We start from the raw sequence: 17636 nt of genomic DNA, 5'->3' as shown, positions 1-17636 counted from the left end.
AAATTAATTTTATAGCGAATTTTGAAAGTTATCGATGAAAATTGCAACATCGAAAATTTTCTCAATACTTCAAATATTGTTTTCTTAAAAACTAAAAGTTACTTTTCAAAACGGGTTGGTTCATTAGAAAGAGGACACTTTTATTAACACTTTTGGAAATTTTCATACTCATATTCCAAAAACTGGATTTTATACGAATTTTTAAAATTTAATCGGCGAAAATTGCAAAATTCGAAACAATTGTCGATTATTTCAAACATTCATTTCTCAAGAACTGAAAGTGTTTGTCAAAACGGCTTGTTGCATTAAAAAGAGGATACTTTAATTAATAGTTGGTGATATTTCCACAAGGATCCTTCAAGAAATTAATTTTATAGCGAATTTTGAAAGTTATCGATAAAAATTGTAACATCGAAATTTTTATCAAAACTTCAAACATTGTTTTCTCAAAAATTAAAAGTTATTTTTCAAAACGGGTTAGTTCGTTGGAAAGAGGACACTGTTATTAACATTTTGGGAAATTTTCATACTCCTATTCCAAGAAATGGATTTTATACGAATTTTTAAAACTTAATCGGTGAAAATTGCAAAATTTGAAAAAATTATCGATCATTTCAAAAATTTTTTTCTCAAAAATTAAAAATGATTTTTTAAAACGGTTTTTTGCATTACAAAGAGGATACTTTAATTAATCATTGGTGATATTTCAAACAAGGATCCGTCAAGAAATTAATTTTATAGCGAATTTTGAAAGTTATCGATGAAAACTGCAACATCGAAAATTTTATCAAAACTTCAAATATTGTTTTCTCAAAAATTAAAAGTTATTTTTCAAAACGGGTTAGTTGATTGGAAAGAAAACACTTTTATTAACACTTTGGGAAATTTTCATACTCATATTCCAAGAGCTGGATTTTATACGAATTTTTGAAACTTAATCGGCGAAAATTGCAAAATTCGAAAAAATTATCGATTATTTCAAAAATTTATTTCTCAAGAACTAAAAGTGATTTTTCAAAACGGCTTATTGCATTAAAAAGACGATACTTTAATTAATAATTGATGATATTTCCACAAGGATCCTTCAAGAAATTAATTTTATAGCGAATTTTGAAAATTATCGATGAAAATTGCAACATCGAAAATTTCATTAAAACTTTAAATATTGTTTTCTCAAAAACTAAAAGTTATTTTTCAAAACGAGTTGGTTCATTGGAAAGAGAACACTTTTATTAACATTTTGGGAAATTTTTATACTCATATTCCAAGAAATCGATTTTATACGAATTTTTAAAACTTAATCGGCGAAAATTGCAAAATTCGAAAAAATTATCGATTCTTTCAAAAATTTATTTCTCAAGAACTAAAAGTGATTTTTCAAAACGGCTTATTGCATTAAAAAGACGATACTTTAATTAATAATTGATGATATTTCCACAAGGATCCTTCAAGAAATTAATTTTATAGCGAATTTTGAAAATTATCGATGAAAATTGCAACATCGAAAATTTCATTAAAACTTTAAATATTGTTTTCTCAAAAACTAAAAGTTATTTTTCAAAACGAGTTGGTTCATTGGAAAGAGAACACTTTTATTAACATTTTGGGAAATTTTCATACTCATATACCAAGAACTGGATTTTATACGAATTTTTAAAACTTAATTGGCGAAAATTGCAAAATTCCAAAAAATTGTCGATCATTTCAAACATTTATTTCACAAGAACTAAATGTGATTTTTCAAAACGGCTGATTCCATTAAAAAGAGGATACTTTAATTAATAATTGGTGATATTTCCACAACGATCCTTCAAGAAATTAATTTTATAGCGAATTTTGAAAGTTATCGATGAAAATAGCAACACCAAAAATTTTATTAAAACTTCAAATATTGTTTTCTCAAAAACTAAAAGTTATTTTTCAAAACGGGTTGGTTCATTGGAAAGAGGACACTTTTATTAACACTTTGGAAAATTTTCATACTCATATTCCAAAAACTGGATTTTATACGAATTTTTAAAACTTAATCGGTGAAAATTGCAAAAGTTGAAAAAATTGTCGACCATTTCAAAAATTTTTTTCTCAAAAATTAAAAATGATTTTTTAAAACGGCTTTTTGCATTAAAAAGAGGATACTTTAATTAATCATTGGTGATATTTCCACAAGGATCTGTCAAGAAATTAATTTTATAGCGAATTTTGAATATTATCGATGAAAATTGCAACATCGAAAATTTTATCAAAACTTCAAATATTGTTTTCTCAAAAACTAAAAGTTATTTTTCAAAACGGGTTGGTTCCTTGGAAAGAGAACACTTTTATTAACACTTTGGGAAAATTTCATACTCATATTCCAAAAACTGGATTTTATACGAATTTTTAAAACTTAATCTGCGAAAATTGCAAAATTTTCATACACTTATTTCTCAAGAACTTAAAGTGATTTTTCAAAGCGGTTTGTTGCATTAAAAGGAAGATACTTTAACCGTCCTACTAATTAGCATAAAATATCACTATGTTGCATATTTTTATTGATCTAAAACTAGAACTAACTATGTTACATACTAACTAGAACTAAGTGTCTTTAGAGTTAGTTCTAGGTCTAGTGTTAGTTCTAGTTTTATAGTAGCACTATCACTAGAACTAACACAAGACCAATAACTAGAATCATTCAGGTTTAGCCATCTTGAGAGATGTACGGCTAAATCTGAATGCTTCTAGTTCTCGGTCTAGTGTTAGTTCTAGTTTTACACTAGCACTATCACTAGAACTAACACAAGACCTAGAATTAGAATCATTCGGGTTTAGCCCTCTGTCACATATGTCATCATACGTTTTGCAATAAATGCAGCGTATTGGAGAAGATATGTTTGTCACGTTACAAGTTTTCTCCTTTAGAATAACCCCACATTAGTCACTAATCATCAGCCAACACACCAGAAAGTTCATTAGCACTTCCAGAAATTCTATGAAACTTGCCGGTCACAAGAAGAACAACACAATTGTGGACAACGGTTGGTCCACACCGGTTATTTAACCCTATCACATCCTTGCAAATGCAATAAGTCCTACCCGCCACCATGCACCAAACCATAAATAAAATTGATCAACCAAACCATAAATAGAGAAAAATATTTTCTTACAGCATAGTTTATTTATTAAGAGAAACAAACTAACACAATCACAAAAGAAATTAATTTGATCTACAGATAATAGAAAAAAAATCTCCAACTCTTCATCTTACAAACCAACCTTTTCCTTATTTCCAATTTAATAATGATCACCATAATCCCCACCTCCATAACTACTTCCTCCACCACCTCCACCTCCCGATTTCGACCCGGAAGCCGCAGCTTCAGCAGCTGCTTTAGCAGCATTAGCTTGAGCAATATGAGCTGCATTTGAAGCCTGTTGCGCGGCATGTTGAGTCGCAGCTAAACCAGATTGAGCTTGATGCAGCTCTTGGGCGATTTGAGAAACATCTTGTTTGGCTTCACCTACCATGGCCTCTTGAGACCCCAACAAACTATCGGCTGCTTGAGCGGCTTGTTGAGCGTGAGCAATTGTACCTTGCGCAGCGTTCATAGCTGCGTTTAAAGCGTTAGTTTGACTTTGGGCTTGGTGTAAAGCTTCTCTTGCGGCGTCGGCTGCTTTTTGGGCTTCTTCGAGTTGTTGTTTTTCTTCTGAGAGTCGTTGTTGGGCTTTGTGGAGTTCTTGTTGGAGCCGGGAAACGAGGACTTCTTTTCCTGCAACAGCTGCTTGGGCGGTAGCAGCAGCCTAAAATTTCCTTTTTATTTAAAATTTTTGAGATAAATTTGTTGATTTACCTGTGATGCTTTTTGTGCTGCCTGACTTTTTGCGATAAAAGCAGCTTGACTTGCAGCTGAATGTTGGCTTTTAATGGCATCATTAGCTTGTTGGGAAGCACTCAAAGCGATTTGTTTTAACCCACTTCCTGAAGCACCACTGCCGTGGTATCCACCACCTCCTCCGTAGCTGCTGCTGTATGATGAATAATGATGACCTTCAGCTCCTTGGAGATCATCCAATGGTGAAGCATTTATGATTGCTGAAAAATAAGTGTTAATAACAATTTTTTAAATTAAAATTTTTACCTAAAATTGAAAATAAGGTGGTGATGAAGAGATTCATTTTCTCGTTGTTTTCGGGAGTTGTACGATTTGAATATAATAATTTTGTTGCAAACTCGTTATTTATACACCTACATCTCGAGTGATTTTAAGGAAGGGGATTTTTCGTTAATAATGACTTATAAAGAAGTTAATTAACGAGATTGAATTTCAAAATTTCCTCTCTCAATTGAAATTGTATCACTTTAAAATAGTACAAGTATTTAAATAGATGTCTTTTAATCTGTGACAAATCGTGCGGTATTCTTTTGGTGGCTCAACAATGGGCATAATTTACCATTCGTATCTCAATCGCGTCTTTAGAAATCGGGTAATAAAAAAAGAACTTCTCGTAATTATAAATTTTAGGTTTCACTTTTGGTTTCTAAATTCCTTCCCTTCGCGCGGAGAGAGTCTATCTCTGGATGCCCATTATAATATATCTTCGAGGACTCCCTCCGTTGGTGTTCAACGATAAGAACACGGTAGGCCAATTAAAAGGCAGGTTATTTAGTATTATTTTAACCGGAGAATGGTGGAAAAATTCAAATTATCCTTGTTATGTGAAGGACACGTTTTCGCCCTATCTAAAAGACCTATACAAGTTAGCCTCCAATTTTTATATTATAACAAGAAATTTTAACAACCGATTTTGATGAACAATATCTCATTACTTAGTCAATACAAAAATAACCACTCGATTCAAAATTTCTTTCAAAATTTCCCTAAAGCGACAAAATATTGCTAAAGTTCACGAAAATAACACAAAAATGACCTTTTTTAGGTGATCATAACTCGTAAACGATGTACTCGATTATGAAGATCTATACATTATTCGATTCGTCGTAGTTTCTTCTATCGAAATTATAAAACGCTCGATCTTAATTCTTTTCCATTAACCTCTTACAGCCCTAAGAATGACACCGTATTCGGCAAGTTGTTTATAGACCTATGGACATCCAAACGCACCAGATTTGGAACGTTTTAGAAAAAAAAGTTTAATATAAAAGTTGTAGCAAACTTTATTTTTAACAATATTGCTCTTTTACACTTTTGCTCTCAGATGCATAAATATTGAGAAAAGTTCGAATAGGTGAAAATCAGATGAAATAGTGGATTTATATCATTCTGATGGAGAGCTTGGGATTAAGAACGTTTTAGAAGAAAAAGTTTAGTACAAAGTTGTAGCAAACTTTATTTTTAACAATTTTGCTCTTTTGCACTTTTGCTCTCAGATGCATAAATGTTGAGAAAAGTTGGAAAAGGTGAAAATCAGATGAAATGGTGGATTTACATCATTTTGGTGAAGAACTCGGTATTCAGACTGTTTTAGAGAAAAAAGTTTGGTACAAAAGTTGTAGCAAACTTGATTTTTAACAATATTGTTCTTTTACACTTTTGCTCTCAGATGCATAAATACCGAGAAAAATTCGAGGAGGGAAAAATTAGATGAAATCGTGGATTTAAATCATTCTGATGGAGAGCTTAGGATTCAGAGTGTTTTAGAAAAAAAAGTGTAGTACAAAAGTTGTAGCAAACTTTATTTTCGACAATATTGCTCTTTTACACTTTTGCTCTCAGATGCATAAATATTGAGAAAAGTTCGAAGAGGTGAAAATCAGATGAAATCATGGATTTACATCATTCTGGTGGAGAGCTCGGATTTAGAATGTTTTAGAAAAAAAAGTTTTGTACAAAAGTTGTAGCAAACTTAATTTTTAACAATATTGCTCTTTTGCACTTTTGCTCTCAGATGTATAAATATTGAGGAAAATTCGAAAAGGTGAAATTTAGAAGAAATCGTGGTTTTACATATTGTGGTTGGTAGCGCACGGAATTGGGAACGTTATAGAAAAAAAGTTTTAGTATAATAATTGTAGAAAATTTTATTCTTAACAATATTGCTCTTTTACACTTTTGCTCTCAGATGCATAAATATTGAGAAAAGTTCGAAAAGGTGAAAATCAGATAAAATTTTGGATTTACATCATTCTGATGGAGAGCTCGGGATTCAGAACGTCTTAGAAAAGAAAGTTTAGTACAAAAATTGTAGCAAATTTTATTTTTAACAAATTTGCTCTTTTACAGTTTTGCTCTCAGATGCATAAATATTGAGAAAAGTTCGAATAGGTGACAATGAGATAAAATCGTGGATTTATATCATTCTGATGGAGAGCTCGGGATTCAAATTGTTTTAGAAAAAAAAGTTTAGTACAAAAGTTGTAGCAAACTTTATTTTTAACAATATTGCTGTTTTACACTTTTGCTCTCAGATGCATAAATATTGAGAAAAGTTCGAAAACGTGAAAATCTGATGAAATCGTGTATTTACATCATTTTGGTGGAGAGCTTTGGATTCAGAATGTTTTAGAAAAAAAAGTTTAGTAGAAAAGTTATAGCAAACTTTATTTTTAACAATATCTCTTTCACACTTTTGCTCTCAGATGCATAAATATTGAGAAAAGTTCGAATAGGTGAAAATGAGATAAAATCGTGGGTTTATATCATTCTGATGGAGAGCTTTGGATTCAGAACGTTTTAGAAAAAAAAGTTTAGTACAAAAGTTGTAGCAAACATTATTTGTAACAATATTGCTCTTTTACACTTTTGCTCTCAGATGCATAAATATTGAGGAAAGTTCGAATAGGTGAAAATGAGATAAAATCGTGGATTTACACCATTCTGATGAAGAGCTCGGATTCAAATTGTTTTAGAAAAAAAAGTTTAGTACAAAAGTTATAGCAAACTTTATTTCTAACAATATTGCTCTTTTATACTTTTGTTCTCAGATGCATAAATATTGAGAAAAGTTAGAAAAGGTGAAAATCAGCTGAAATCGTGGATTTACATCATTCTGATAGAGAGCTCGGGGTTCAGATTGTTTTAGAAAAAAAAGTTTAATGCAAAAGTTGTAGCAAACTTTATTTTTAACAATATTGCTCTTTTACACTTTTGCTCTTAGATGCATAAATATTGAGAAAAGTTCGAAGAGGTGAAAATGAGATAAAATCGTGGATTTACATCATTCTGATGAAGAGCTCGAGATTCAGATTATTTTAGAAAAAAAGGTTTAGTACAAAAGTTGTAGCAAACTTTATTTTTAACAAATTTGCTCTTTTACACTTTTGCTCTCAGATGCATAAATGTTGAGAAAACTTCGAATAGGTGAAAATGAGATAAAATCGTGGATTTACATCATTCTGATGGAGAGCTGGAAATTCAAAACGTTTTAGAAAAAAAAGTTTAGTACAAAAGTTGTAGCAAACTTTATTTTTAACAATATTGCTCTTTTACACTTTTGCTCTCAGATGCATAAATGTTGAGAAAACTTCGAATAGGTGAAAATGAGATAAAATCGTGGATTTACATCATTCTGATGGAGAGCTGGAAATTCAAAACGTTTTAGAAAAAAAAGTTTAGTACAAAAGTTGTAGCAAACTTTATTTTTAACAATATTGCTCTTTTACACTTTTGCTCTCAGATGCATAAATGTTGAGAAAACTTCGAATAGGTGAAAATGAGATAAAATCGTGGATTTACATCATTCTGATGGAGAGCTGGAAATTCAAAACGTTTTAGAAAAAAAAGTTTAGTACAAAAGTTGTAGCAAACTTTATTTTTAACAATATTGCTCTTTTACACTTTTGCTCTCAGATGCATAAATGTTGAGAAAACTTCGAATAGGTGAAAATGAGATAAAATCGTGGATTTACATCATTCTGATGGAGAGCTGGGAATTCAAAACGTTTTAGAAAAAAAAGTTTAGTACAAAAGTTGTAGCAAACTTTATTTTTAACAATATTGCTCTTTTACACTTTCGCTCTCAGATGCATAAATACCGAGAAAAATTCGAGCAGGTAAAAATTAGATGAAATCGTGGATTTACATCATTCTGATGGAGAGCTCGGGATTCAGATTGTTTTAGAAAAAAAAGTTTAGCACAAAAGTTGTAGCAAACTTTATTTTTAACAATATTGTTCTTTTACAATTTTTGCTCTCAGATACATAAATATTGAGAAAAGTTCTAAAAGGTGAAAATCAGATAAAACCGTGGATTTATATCATTCTGATGGAGAGCTCGGGATTCAGAATGTTTTAGAAAAAGAAGTGTTGTACAAAAGTTGTAGCAAACTTTATTTTTAACAATATTGCTCTTTTACATTTTTGCTCTCAGATGCATAAATATTGAGAAAAGTTCGAAAAGGTGAAAATGAGATGAAATCGTGGATTTACATCATTCTGATGGAGAGCTCGAGATTCAGAATGTTTTAGAAAAAAAAGTTTAGTACAAAAGTTGTAGCAAACTTTATTTTTAACAATATTGCTCTTTTACACTTTCGCTCTCAGATGCATAAATATTGAAAAAAGTTCGAAAAAGTGAAAATCAGATGAAATCGTGGATTTACATTATTCTGGTAGAGAGCTTGGGATTCAGAATGTGTTAGAAAAAAAAGTTTCGTACAAAAGTTGTAGCAAACTTTATTTGTAACAACATTGCTCTTTTACACTTTTGCTCTCAGATGCATAAATATTGAGAAAAGTTCGAATAGGTGAAAATGAGATCAAATCGTGGATTTAAATCATTCTGATGGAGAGCTCGCGATTCAGAACGTTTTAGAAAATAAAGATTTGCACAAAAGTTGTAGCAAACTTTATTTTTAACAATATTGCTCTTTTACACTTTTGCTTTTAGATGGATAAATATTGAGAAAAGTTGGAAAAGGTGAAAATCAGATGAAATCGTGGATTTACACCATCCTGATGGAGAGCTCGGGATTCAGAATGTTTTAGAAAAAAAAGTTTAATACAAAAGTTGTAGCAAACTTTATTTTTAACAATATTGCTCTTTTACACTTTTGCTCTCAGATGCATAAATATTGAAAAAAGTTCGAATAGGTGAAAATGAGATAAAATCATAGATTTAAATCATTCTGATGGAGAGCTCACGATTCAAAACGTTTTAGAAAAAAAAGTTTAGTACAAAAGTTGTAGCAAACTTTATTTTTAACAATATTGTTCTTTTACACTTTTGCTCTCAGACGCACAAATATTGAGAAAAGTTCGAAACGGTGAAAATCATATGAAATCGTGGATTTACATCATTCTGATGGAGAGCTCGCGATTCAGAAAGTTTTAGAAAAAAAAGTTTAGTACAAAAGTTGTAGCAAACTTTATTTTTAACAATATTGCTCTTTCACACCTTTGCTCTCAGATGCATAAATATTGAGAAAAGTTCGAAAAGGTGAAAATGAGATATAATCGTGGATTTATATCATTCTGATGGAGAGCTCGGGATTCAGATTGTTTTAGAAAAAAAAGTTTAATACAAAAGTTGTAGCAAACTTTATTTTTAACAATATCTCCTTTACACTTTTGCTCTCAGATGCATAAATATTGAGAAAAATTCGAATAGGTGAAAAGGAAATAAAATCGTGGATTTATATCATTCTGATGGAGAGCTCGGGATTCAGAATGTTTTAGAAAAAAGAGTTTAGTACAAAAGTTGTAGCAAACTTTATTTGTAACAATATTGCTCTTTTACACTTTTGCTCTCAGATGCATAAATATTGAGAAAAGCTCAAAAAAGTGAAAATCAGATGAAATCGTGGATTTACATCATTCTGATGGAGAACTCGGTATTCAGACTATTTTAGAGAAAAAAGTTTGGTACAAAAGTTGTAGCAAACTTGATTTTTAACAATATTGTTCTTTTACACTTTTGCTCTCAGATGCATAAATACCGAGAAAAATTCGAGGAGGGAGAAATTAGATGAAGTCGTGGATTTACATCATTCTGATGCAGAGCTCAGGATTCAGAACGTTTTAGAAAAAAAAGTGTTGTACAAAAGTTGTAGCAAACTTTATTTTCGGCAATATTGCTCTTTTACACTTTTGCTCTCAGATGCATAAATATTGAGAAAAGTTCGAAGAGGTGAAAATGAGATAAAACCATGGATTTATATCATTCTTATGGAGAGCTCGGGGTTTAGAATGTTTTAGAAAAAAACGTTAAGTACAAAAGTTGTAGAAAACTTTATTTCTAACAATATTGCTCTTTTACATTTTGCTCTCAGATGCATAAATATTGAGAAAAGTTCGAAAAGGTGAAAATCAGATGAAATCATGGATTTACATCATTCTGATGGAAAGCTTGGATTTAGAATGTTTTAGAACAAAAAGTTTTGTACAAAAGTTGTAGCAAAATTAATTTTTAACAATATTGCTCTTTTACGCTTTTGCTCTCAGATGCATAAATGTTGAGAAAAGTTGGAAAAGGTGAAAATCAGATGAAATCGTGGATTTACATCATTCTGACGGAGAGCTCGGGATTCAAAATGTTTTAGAAGAAAAAGTTTAGTACAAAAGTTGTAGCAAACTTTATTTTTAACAATATTGCTCTTTTACATTTTGCTCTCAGACGCATAAATATGGAGAAAAGTTCGAAAAGGTGAAAATTACATAAAATCATTGTTTGTGAATACACGTAAAATCCTATCTAACTGTGGCTAACTTCTTATAGAAATCTGAAAGGTACTCTTAAAAGCAACCCAAGATGTAATTATAAATCGAATTTATAAAATCTGTTTTATAGAAACATTTTTAATACAATTTTTTTAGGGAAGTGAGTTGACGATCACCATAAATAATCGAGAAGGCGCAACGGGAGCGGAAAGTAATCTCCGAAGTACTTTAGATAACTTTGGCGTATTTTCGCGTGAAACGTACGGCAAAATAAACTCGGAGGTCGTCGTCTGTACCACCGCCTCCGGGGAAGAGACGTGTCATTAAGATCGATAATAATATACGCTCTGCGAAGGCGGTGGGCGACGAGATCTCCTTTCCATGGGCGAAAAGGGCGAAAATATCGCGAACGAGGGGTCCGGAAAATATGTATGAAAATGAAGGACAACAATGGTACCCGCCCTCGCTCTTCACGTCGTCAGGTTTCCACGACTGATGGATTTCAATTTGCTCTCGGACGTGTATATGCGCGACAGAGAGCTGTATTATTATTATTATTACACCGGGAGGGATCGTTTTGAGGGATCCGTTGATGGGAAATTATTATGAAAACGTAAAAGAGGGTGATATTAAAAAAATCGTATCCTAAAAAAATACATCAAAACACTACAATATGTATCTATTACATTCAGTATAGGATATAAATCAATGACTGAGAGGTATGTTTGCGGTTCGAAACCATTGTAAACGTTAGGTAAAGAGGTGTTATGACGTGTTCTATGGGGGTTCTATGTATTGTACCCCTTGCATATTGACGTATCGACTCGGTACTATGCACTATAAAGGATCGAAATCCGGGGATGCGCGCCTTTGTTCCGGGAATCCGATTTAGAATTCGGATACGGGGCATTTTGCCGCTGTCGAACTTATTGACGTTTATATCGGTCCAACAATCCGGATCAATCCGGAGATTTATGTTCACGGACGTTGTATATCGGGTGAAAAGTGGCAGTTAATACGACCGGTTTCCACGTGTAATTGGGGGCCCCCACATTCTCAAACCTTCCAAAACTCAATGGGGTGAGAGTAGCGATCGGAGATTAATAGGTTGATTGGTGGTTTTCAATCGGCCCTTATTTTTTACATTTTGAATAAGCCATTAATTTCGTGTTATTTGTTGACTCTGCATCTTTGGACTTGGCAAACAGCAAGATAAACAGAACGCTAATGGTACTCGGGATTACATCTGTTAATCAAACGGATATGTACACACACTTTAACCACGTGTGTTATCGATCGATGTACTTAGCCGTGTATTAATTACGATAATTATTTATAATCATTTCGTCCTATACAGAACTAGTTACCGTCTTATGCGATATTTTAATAACACGTTCATAACTCTACGTGGATAATACACATATTTACACGCACAGTTAGGATCATTTGTATACTGTAAAAGATGTCATGTTAAATAAATGCATTGAAAATTAATTCACTTTTTCTGACACCTGCCTTCTTATTATCAATTCATTTATTCAAAATACATCAGTTACTTTTATTATATTTTTTTATAGGGAATTTCACATAACTCGCAATATATGCATGCAGAGCCATATAATATAACTATATAACATAACTGTCCCACATAAAATGCAACGTAGCTTAATAGTACATAGTTTTGCAAAGGAAAAGTTTTGCTTGGAAAAATGATTCTGGTTCCAGGTCTAGTTAATTATTAAAACTCGTTGTAGGTCTATTTATGCAGATTAAGAAATTATTTTGATATCAAATTGAAGCTGAAACATTCCTCTTTAAAATGGTATATAATACATATCAGGTTAGATTTTAAAAATTTTTAGATAAAAGGTTTTGAAATTTTGTTACGTAATCAACATAATCTCAAAATGTTTAACAACAAGTCAAAACTGAAAACATCGTGGAATGCTTATTTATGAAAATTAAAAAGTGATATTGATATCAAATTAAAGCTGAAACTTTCCTCTTTAAAATGATATATGATACATGTTAGGTTGGATTATAAAATTTCTTAGATAAAAGAAATTGAATTTTTGTTACGCCTTTATCTCAACCTCAAAACGACAAAATACATGCTGAATCTTAAAAAATCGTTGTAGGTTTATTTATGAAGATTAAAAAATAATTTTTATATCAAATTGAAGCTGAAACGTTCCTCTTTAAAATGATATATGATATGTGATAGGTTCCATTTAAAATTTTTTTGGATATATAGCAGTTGAATTTTTGTTACGTTATCAACTTAATCTCAATATGTTTCAAATTAAATCGAAACTTAAACATTCCTGGAAAGATTATTTATGAAAATTAGAAAGTGATATTGATATCAAATTAAAGCTGAAACTTCCCAGTTTAAAATGATATATGATACATGTTAGGTTGGGTTATAAAATTTCTTAGAAAAAAGAAGTTGAATTTTTGTTACGCTTTTATCTCAACCTCAAAACGTCAAAATGCATGCTAAAACTTAAAAAAGTGTTGAAGGTTTATTGATGAAGATTAAAAAATTATTTTTATATCAAATTGAAGCTGAAACGTTCCTGTTTAAAATGATATATGAAATGTGATAGGTTGCATTTTAAAAATTTTTAGATAAAAGGTTTTGAAATTTTGTTACGTAATCAACATAATCTCAAAATGTTTAACAACAAGTCAAAACTTAAAACATCGTGGAATGCTTATTTATGAAAATTAAAAAGTGATATTGATATCAAATTAAAGCTGAAACTTCGCACTTTAGAATGATATATGATACATGTTAGGTTGGGTTATAAAATTTCTTAGATAAAACAAGTTGAATTTTTGTTACGCTGTCATCTCAACCTCAAAACGACAAAATGCATGCTGAAACTTAAAAAATCGTTGTAGGTTTATTTATGAAGATCAAAAAATAATTTTTATATCAAATTGAAGCTGAAACGTTTCTCTTTAAAATGATATATGATATGTGATAGGTTCCATTTTAAATTTTTTTAGATATAAGATGTTGAATTTTTGTTACGTTATCAATTTTATCCCAAAATGTTTTAAATTAAGTCGAAACTTAAACAATCCTGGAAACGTTATTTATGAAAATTAGAAAGTGATATTGATATCAAATTAAAGCTGAAACTTCCCAGTTTAAAATGATATATGATACATGTTAGGTTGGGTTATAAAATTTCTTAGAAAAAAAAAGTTGAATTTTTGTTACGCTTTCATCTCAACCTCAAAACGTCAAAATGCATACTGAAAGTTAAAAAATCGTTGTAGGTTCATTTATGAAGATTAAAAAATTGTTTTTATATCAAATTGAAGCTGAAACGTTCCTGTTTAAAATGATATATGAAATGTGATAGGTTGCATTTTAAATTTTCTTAGATATAATCAGTTGAATTTTTGTTACGTTATCAACTTAATCTCAATATGTTTTAAATTAAGTCGAAACTTAAAACAATCCTGGAAAGGTTATTTATGAAAATTAGAAAATGTTATTGATATCAAATTAAAGCTGAAACTTTCCGCTTTAAAATGATATATGATACATGTTAGGTTGGGTTATAAAATTTCTTAGAAAAAAGAAGTTGAATTTTTGTTACGGTTTCATCTCAACCTCAAAACATCAAAATGCTTGCTGAAACTTAAAAAACCGTTGTAGATTTATTTATGAAGATTAAAAAATTATTTTTATATCAAATTGAAGCGGAAACGTTCCTCTTTAAAATGATACATGAAATGTGATAGGTTGCATTTTAAATTTTCTTAGATATAATTAGTTGAATTTTTGTTACGTTATCAACTTAATCTCAATATGTTTTAAATTAAGTCGAAACTTAAAACATCCTGGAAAGGTTATTTATGAAAATTAGAAAGTGATATTGATATCAAATTAAAACTGTAACATTCCTCTTTAAAATGATATATGATACATGTTAGGTTGGGTTATAAAATTTCTTAGATAAAAGAAGTTGAATTTTTATTAAGTTTTCATCTCAACCTCAAAACGTCAAAATGCATGCTGAAACTTAAAAAATCGTTGTTGGTTTATTTATGAAGATTAAAAAATTATTTTTATATCAAATTGAAGCTGAAACGTTCCTTTTTAAAATGATATATGAAATGTGATAGGTTGCATTCTAAAAAATTTTAGATATAAGACATTGAATTCTTGTTACGTTATTAACTTAATCTCAATATGTTTTAAATTAATTCGAAACTTCAAAAATCCTGGAAAGGTTATTTATGAAAATTAGAAAATGATATTGATATCAAATTAAAGCTGAAACTATCCACTTTAAAATGATATATGGTACATGTTAGGTTGGGTTATAAAATTTCTTAGATAAAAGAAGTTGAATCTTTCATCTCAACCTCAAAAACGTCAAAACGCATGAATCTCAAAATATCTCAATGCAACTCGAAACTTAGAAAATCGTACAAGGGTAATTTATGAAAATTAAGAAATGATTCACATAGCAAATTAAATAAAACTATTATTTTTATTAATATTATTACTTCCCATCTTGTTAAAAAACTTTGCTTTTCAGAAGGGTGGAATTTTCTTTATTTTCGGCTCAACCAGTTTCGACTATTCATTTTTAGTCATCTTCAGGAACAATAGCCACCTAATATATAATTCAAAAATCAAATTAAAACTAAATTAAAAATTACAGAATAAAATTTTGTTCTTTAGAAAACACATGTTTTTTATGTTATTTCAAAAGTATTAACTTACGTCAGTTTCACTCTTAATTTTCATAGTCTGAATTCATCTCTTCTTTTATTTACGTTTTCTTGAATTCTTTGTTATTAAATGATGTTAAAATTGTTTCTAATTTTATGTTTTTTCTTATTTTCTAGATCACGTTAATCTTGTTAGTCTTTACAATGGTTGTTTTATTTTTATTTTCAGGTTATGTTCAACTTTGTGAACATAGCCGCGTATTTTTAAATTTAAAATTGTTGCAAAATATTATGGTAGGGTCAGGTAGGTGTGAGGGAGTGTTAGGTATTTGAATTAGGGTTTAACAAACTTGTAATATTTTAATTTAAAGGAATTTAGAAAAGAGGATGGGACCCAGATAGTTGCGATTTAAGAGCTGCAACCGTGGCTCTAAAATCCTCGTTCTTCCAGGGGTTTTTTAGCGGAGTATATATTGTTGTCTTTGTGGTCATGATTAAAATAAATATTTTTTTGTCATTGTAAAGAATTTCGTTATTGGTGGTTTTTGGCGCTTGAGTTAGGGTTTGAAATTCAATGTCATGTTAAGTCAAGTTATTCACATAAATATTATTTTTATGTCAAATTGAAGCTGTAACAAAAAGAATGTGTCCCAAAGAAATCTTGATAAGGGATCTGTGTTTAATTTGAACATTGATGGCGTTTGATGTCATTAAAACTGGAATAACATTGGTAATTCCTTAAAATAAAAAGAAATGTTACGCTGATCTAATGTATTCGTGGATTCGATGCAAATTCTTGCAAGCAGCGTTAAATCGAGAGGCGCCTTGAGACAGCTTATCGAACGAGATCAATCGATGCAATAAAATAACAAAATCCAAGCAATTTATTTTACCGGTCTTCTAATTGTAAGTTACAGAGAATAATTGGTAGGTTGTTGCACCATTAGGGAGGTAAGACGACTCGAGTTCAAACACGTTCGTATAATTCAGAATCTAAATATAGCCTTAGGTGTATATGTTCGTTTACATACTTTGAGTGATTTTACTCAATTAGTACGACAGGTTATGAAAGGTGCATCACAAATTAACAATCACTATCTAACTAGTTTTAAATTTATGTTTATGAGATTTAAATTTCAAATTAAAATAAAACATAACGTTCTAAATATATCTAAATATACCACCGAGAAGTTAAACGCTTTGAAGTTTCCCACACGATTAGTGAAGACAAGACCAATAGTAATTGCAGCTAACTAACCGTCTTTGATGTACGACATTCAACGTTAGTCACATGATCCAAGAAATACCTACTAAAATCTAAATTTACACTTTAAGTAGTAATATTTTTATGCACTTTTAAAAATAATTGAAATTTCGTATGCCGAATTGAATCCATCAAACATCAAATAAAGAAACTCCCCTCGGTAATAATCATAAAACCATTCAAACCGATTTTCCCCCCTCTCGATGTAACCGAAATCCTTCTAGTAAATATCGCCCCCGCTTCGTTCACCAGCAAATAACCGAAGGATTTTTAGGCGGTGTTCATACACGCCTGGGGAATCATTGGTAAAAAGTCGGTCTTTTTCATTTCTCATCATATACTTACTCACAATACCCAACACACTTCCATCATTTGTGATTCCCATTGAGTAGTCGTCTCGGGAATTAATATTCACCGATTCAAAGCGACGTAGACGACGACGACGACGACGACTACGACAACGACGAAGCTGCAGATGGTTCACCATTCGTATTTGTTTGCATCTCGACGTCCCATCGCGATAAACAAAGTCGGATACGCACAGAATGGCTCAGCATGTGCCGCGGCGTTTCGTCCGAAAGGATAAAAAAAAGCTTCAAACAATGCGCCTCATACGACTCTCTCACAAACAATGGACGTCCCCGAGAGTTCTCTCTTCGCGTCGACGGATCCGACGGCGAGAATGAATTTTAATCACTCTTAATGATGACACCAACAATATTTTACAAATTCATAAGAAATCTTTTTTCGTTTTTTTGCTGTTGTTAAGTGAATTTGGAGGAATGAGTGATATAACTCGAATGTAATTAAATAAGTGTTGTAGGAAACTTTATTTACAATAAGTGCAATTTTAGAGCTTTACATGACAATCTGGAGCACTTGATAGAGCGAGTAAGCAGTCCTACATATATCAAAGTGGTCAATCAGAATAGGAACTTATTGAATGGGATTATCGTATCTTCATCTCATGTTTGGTTTGAACAACTGTTGAAAACATTTTGTTTCCAAAACGGTTTGGAATTAAGAAATAAAACTTGTTGTGGTTGTAAAAGAACGTTCGAATATTTCCTACATAAACG

The 17636-nt window shown here is 30.8% G+C and overlaps 1 protein-coding gene across 2 annotated transcripts; it reads right to left on the bottom strand.

Annotated features, from left to right (window-relative positions):
* Window positions 1-3140: 3140 nt before the first annotated feature.
* Window positions 3141-17156, bottom strand: LOC111419875 (glycine, alanine and asparagine-rich protein-like). 2 transcript variants are annotated; one of them, XM_023052757.2, is made up of 3 exons: window positions 16903-17156; window positions 3828-4069; window positions 3141-3777 (listed from the first exon to the last, which is right to left on the bottom strand). In XM_023052757.2, the coding sequence occupies exons 1-3, from the start codon at window positions 17042-17044 to the stop codon at window positions 3271-3273; spliced, it is 891 nt and encodes a 296-aa protein (XP_022908525.1). In that variant the 5' UTR covers window positions 17045-17156; the 3' UTR covers window positions 3141-3270. The 2 variants fall into 2 exon arrangements, with proteins under 2 accessions (XP_022908525.1, XP_022908526.1); XM_023052758.2 differs by lacking the exon at window positions 16903-17156 and adding an exon at window positions 4116-4588.
* Between the last annotated feature and the right edge of the window lie 480 nt (window positions 17157-17636).

Source organism: Onthophagus taurus, chromosome 1 (genome assembly GCF_036711975.1).
Source record: "Onthophagus taurus isolate NC chromosome 1, IU_Otau_3.0, whole genome shotgun sequence".
Classification (NCBI taxonomy): Eukaryota; Metazoa; Arthropoda; class Insecta; order Coleoptera; family Scarabaeidae; genus Onthophagus; species Onthophagus taurus.
The sequence above is the reverse complement of the archived record's forward strand: the minus strand, read 5'-3'. Positions and strand labels throughout refer to the sequence as shown.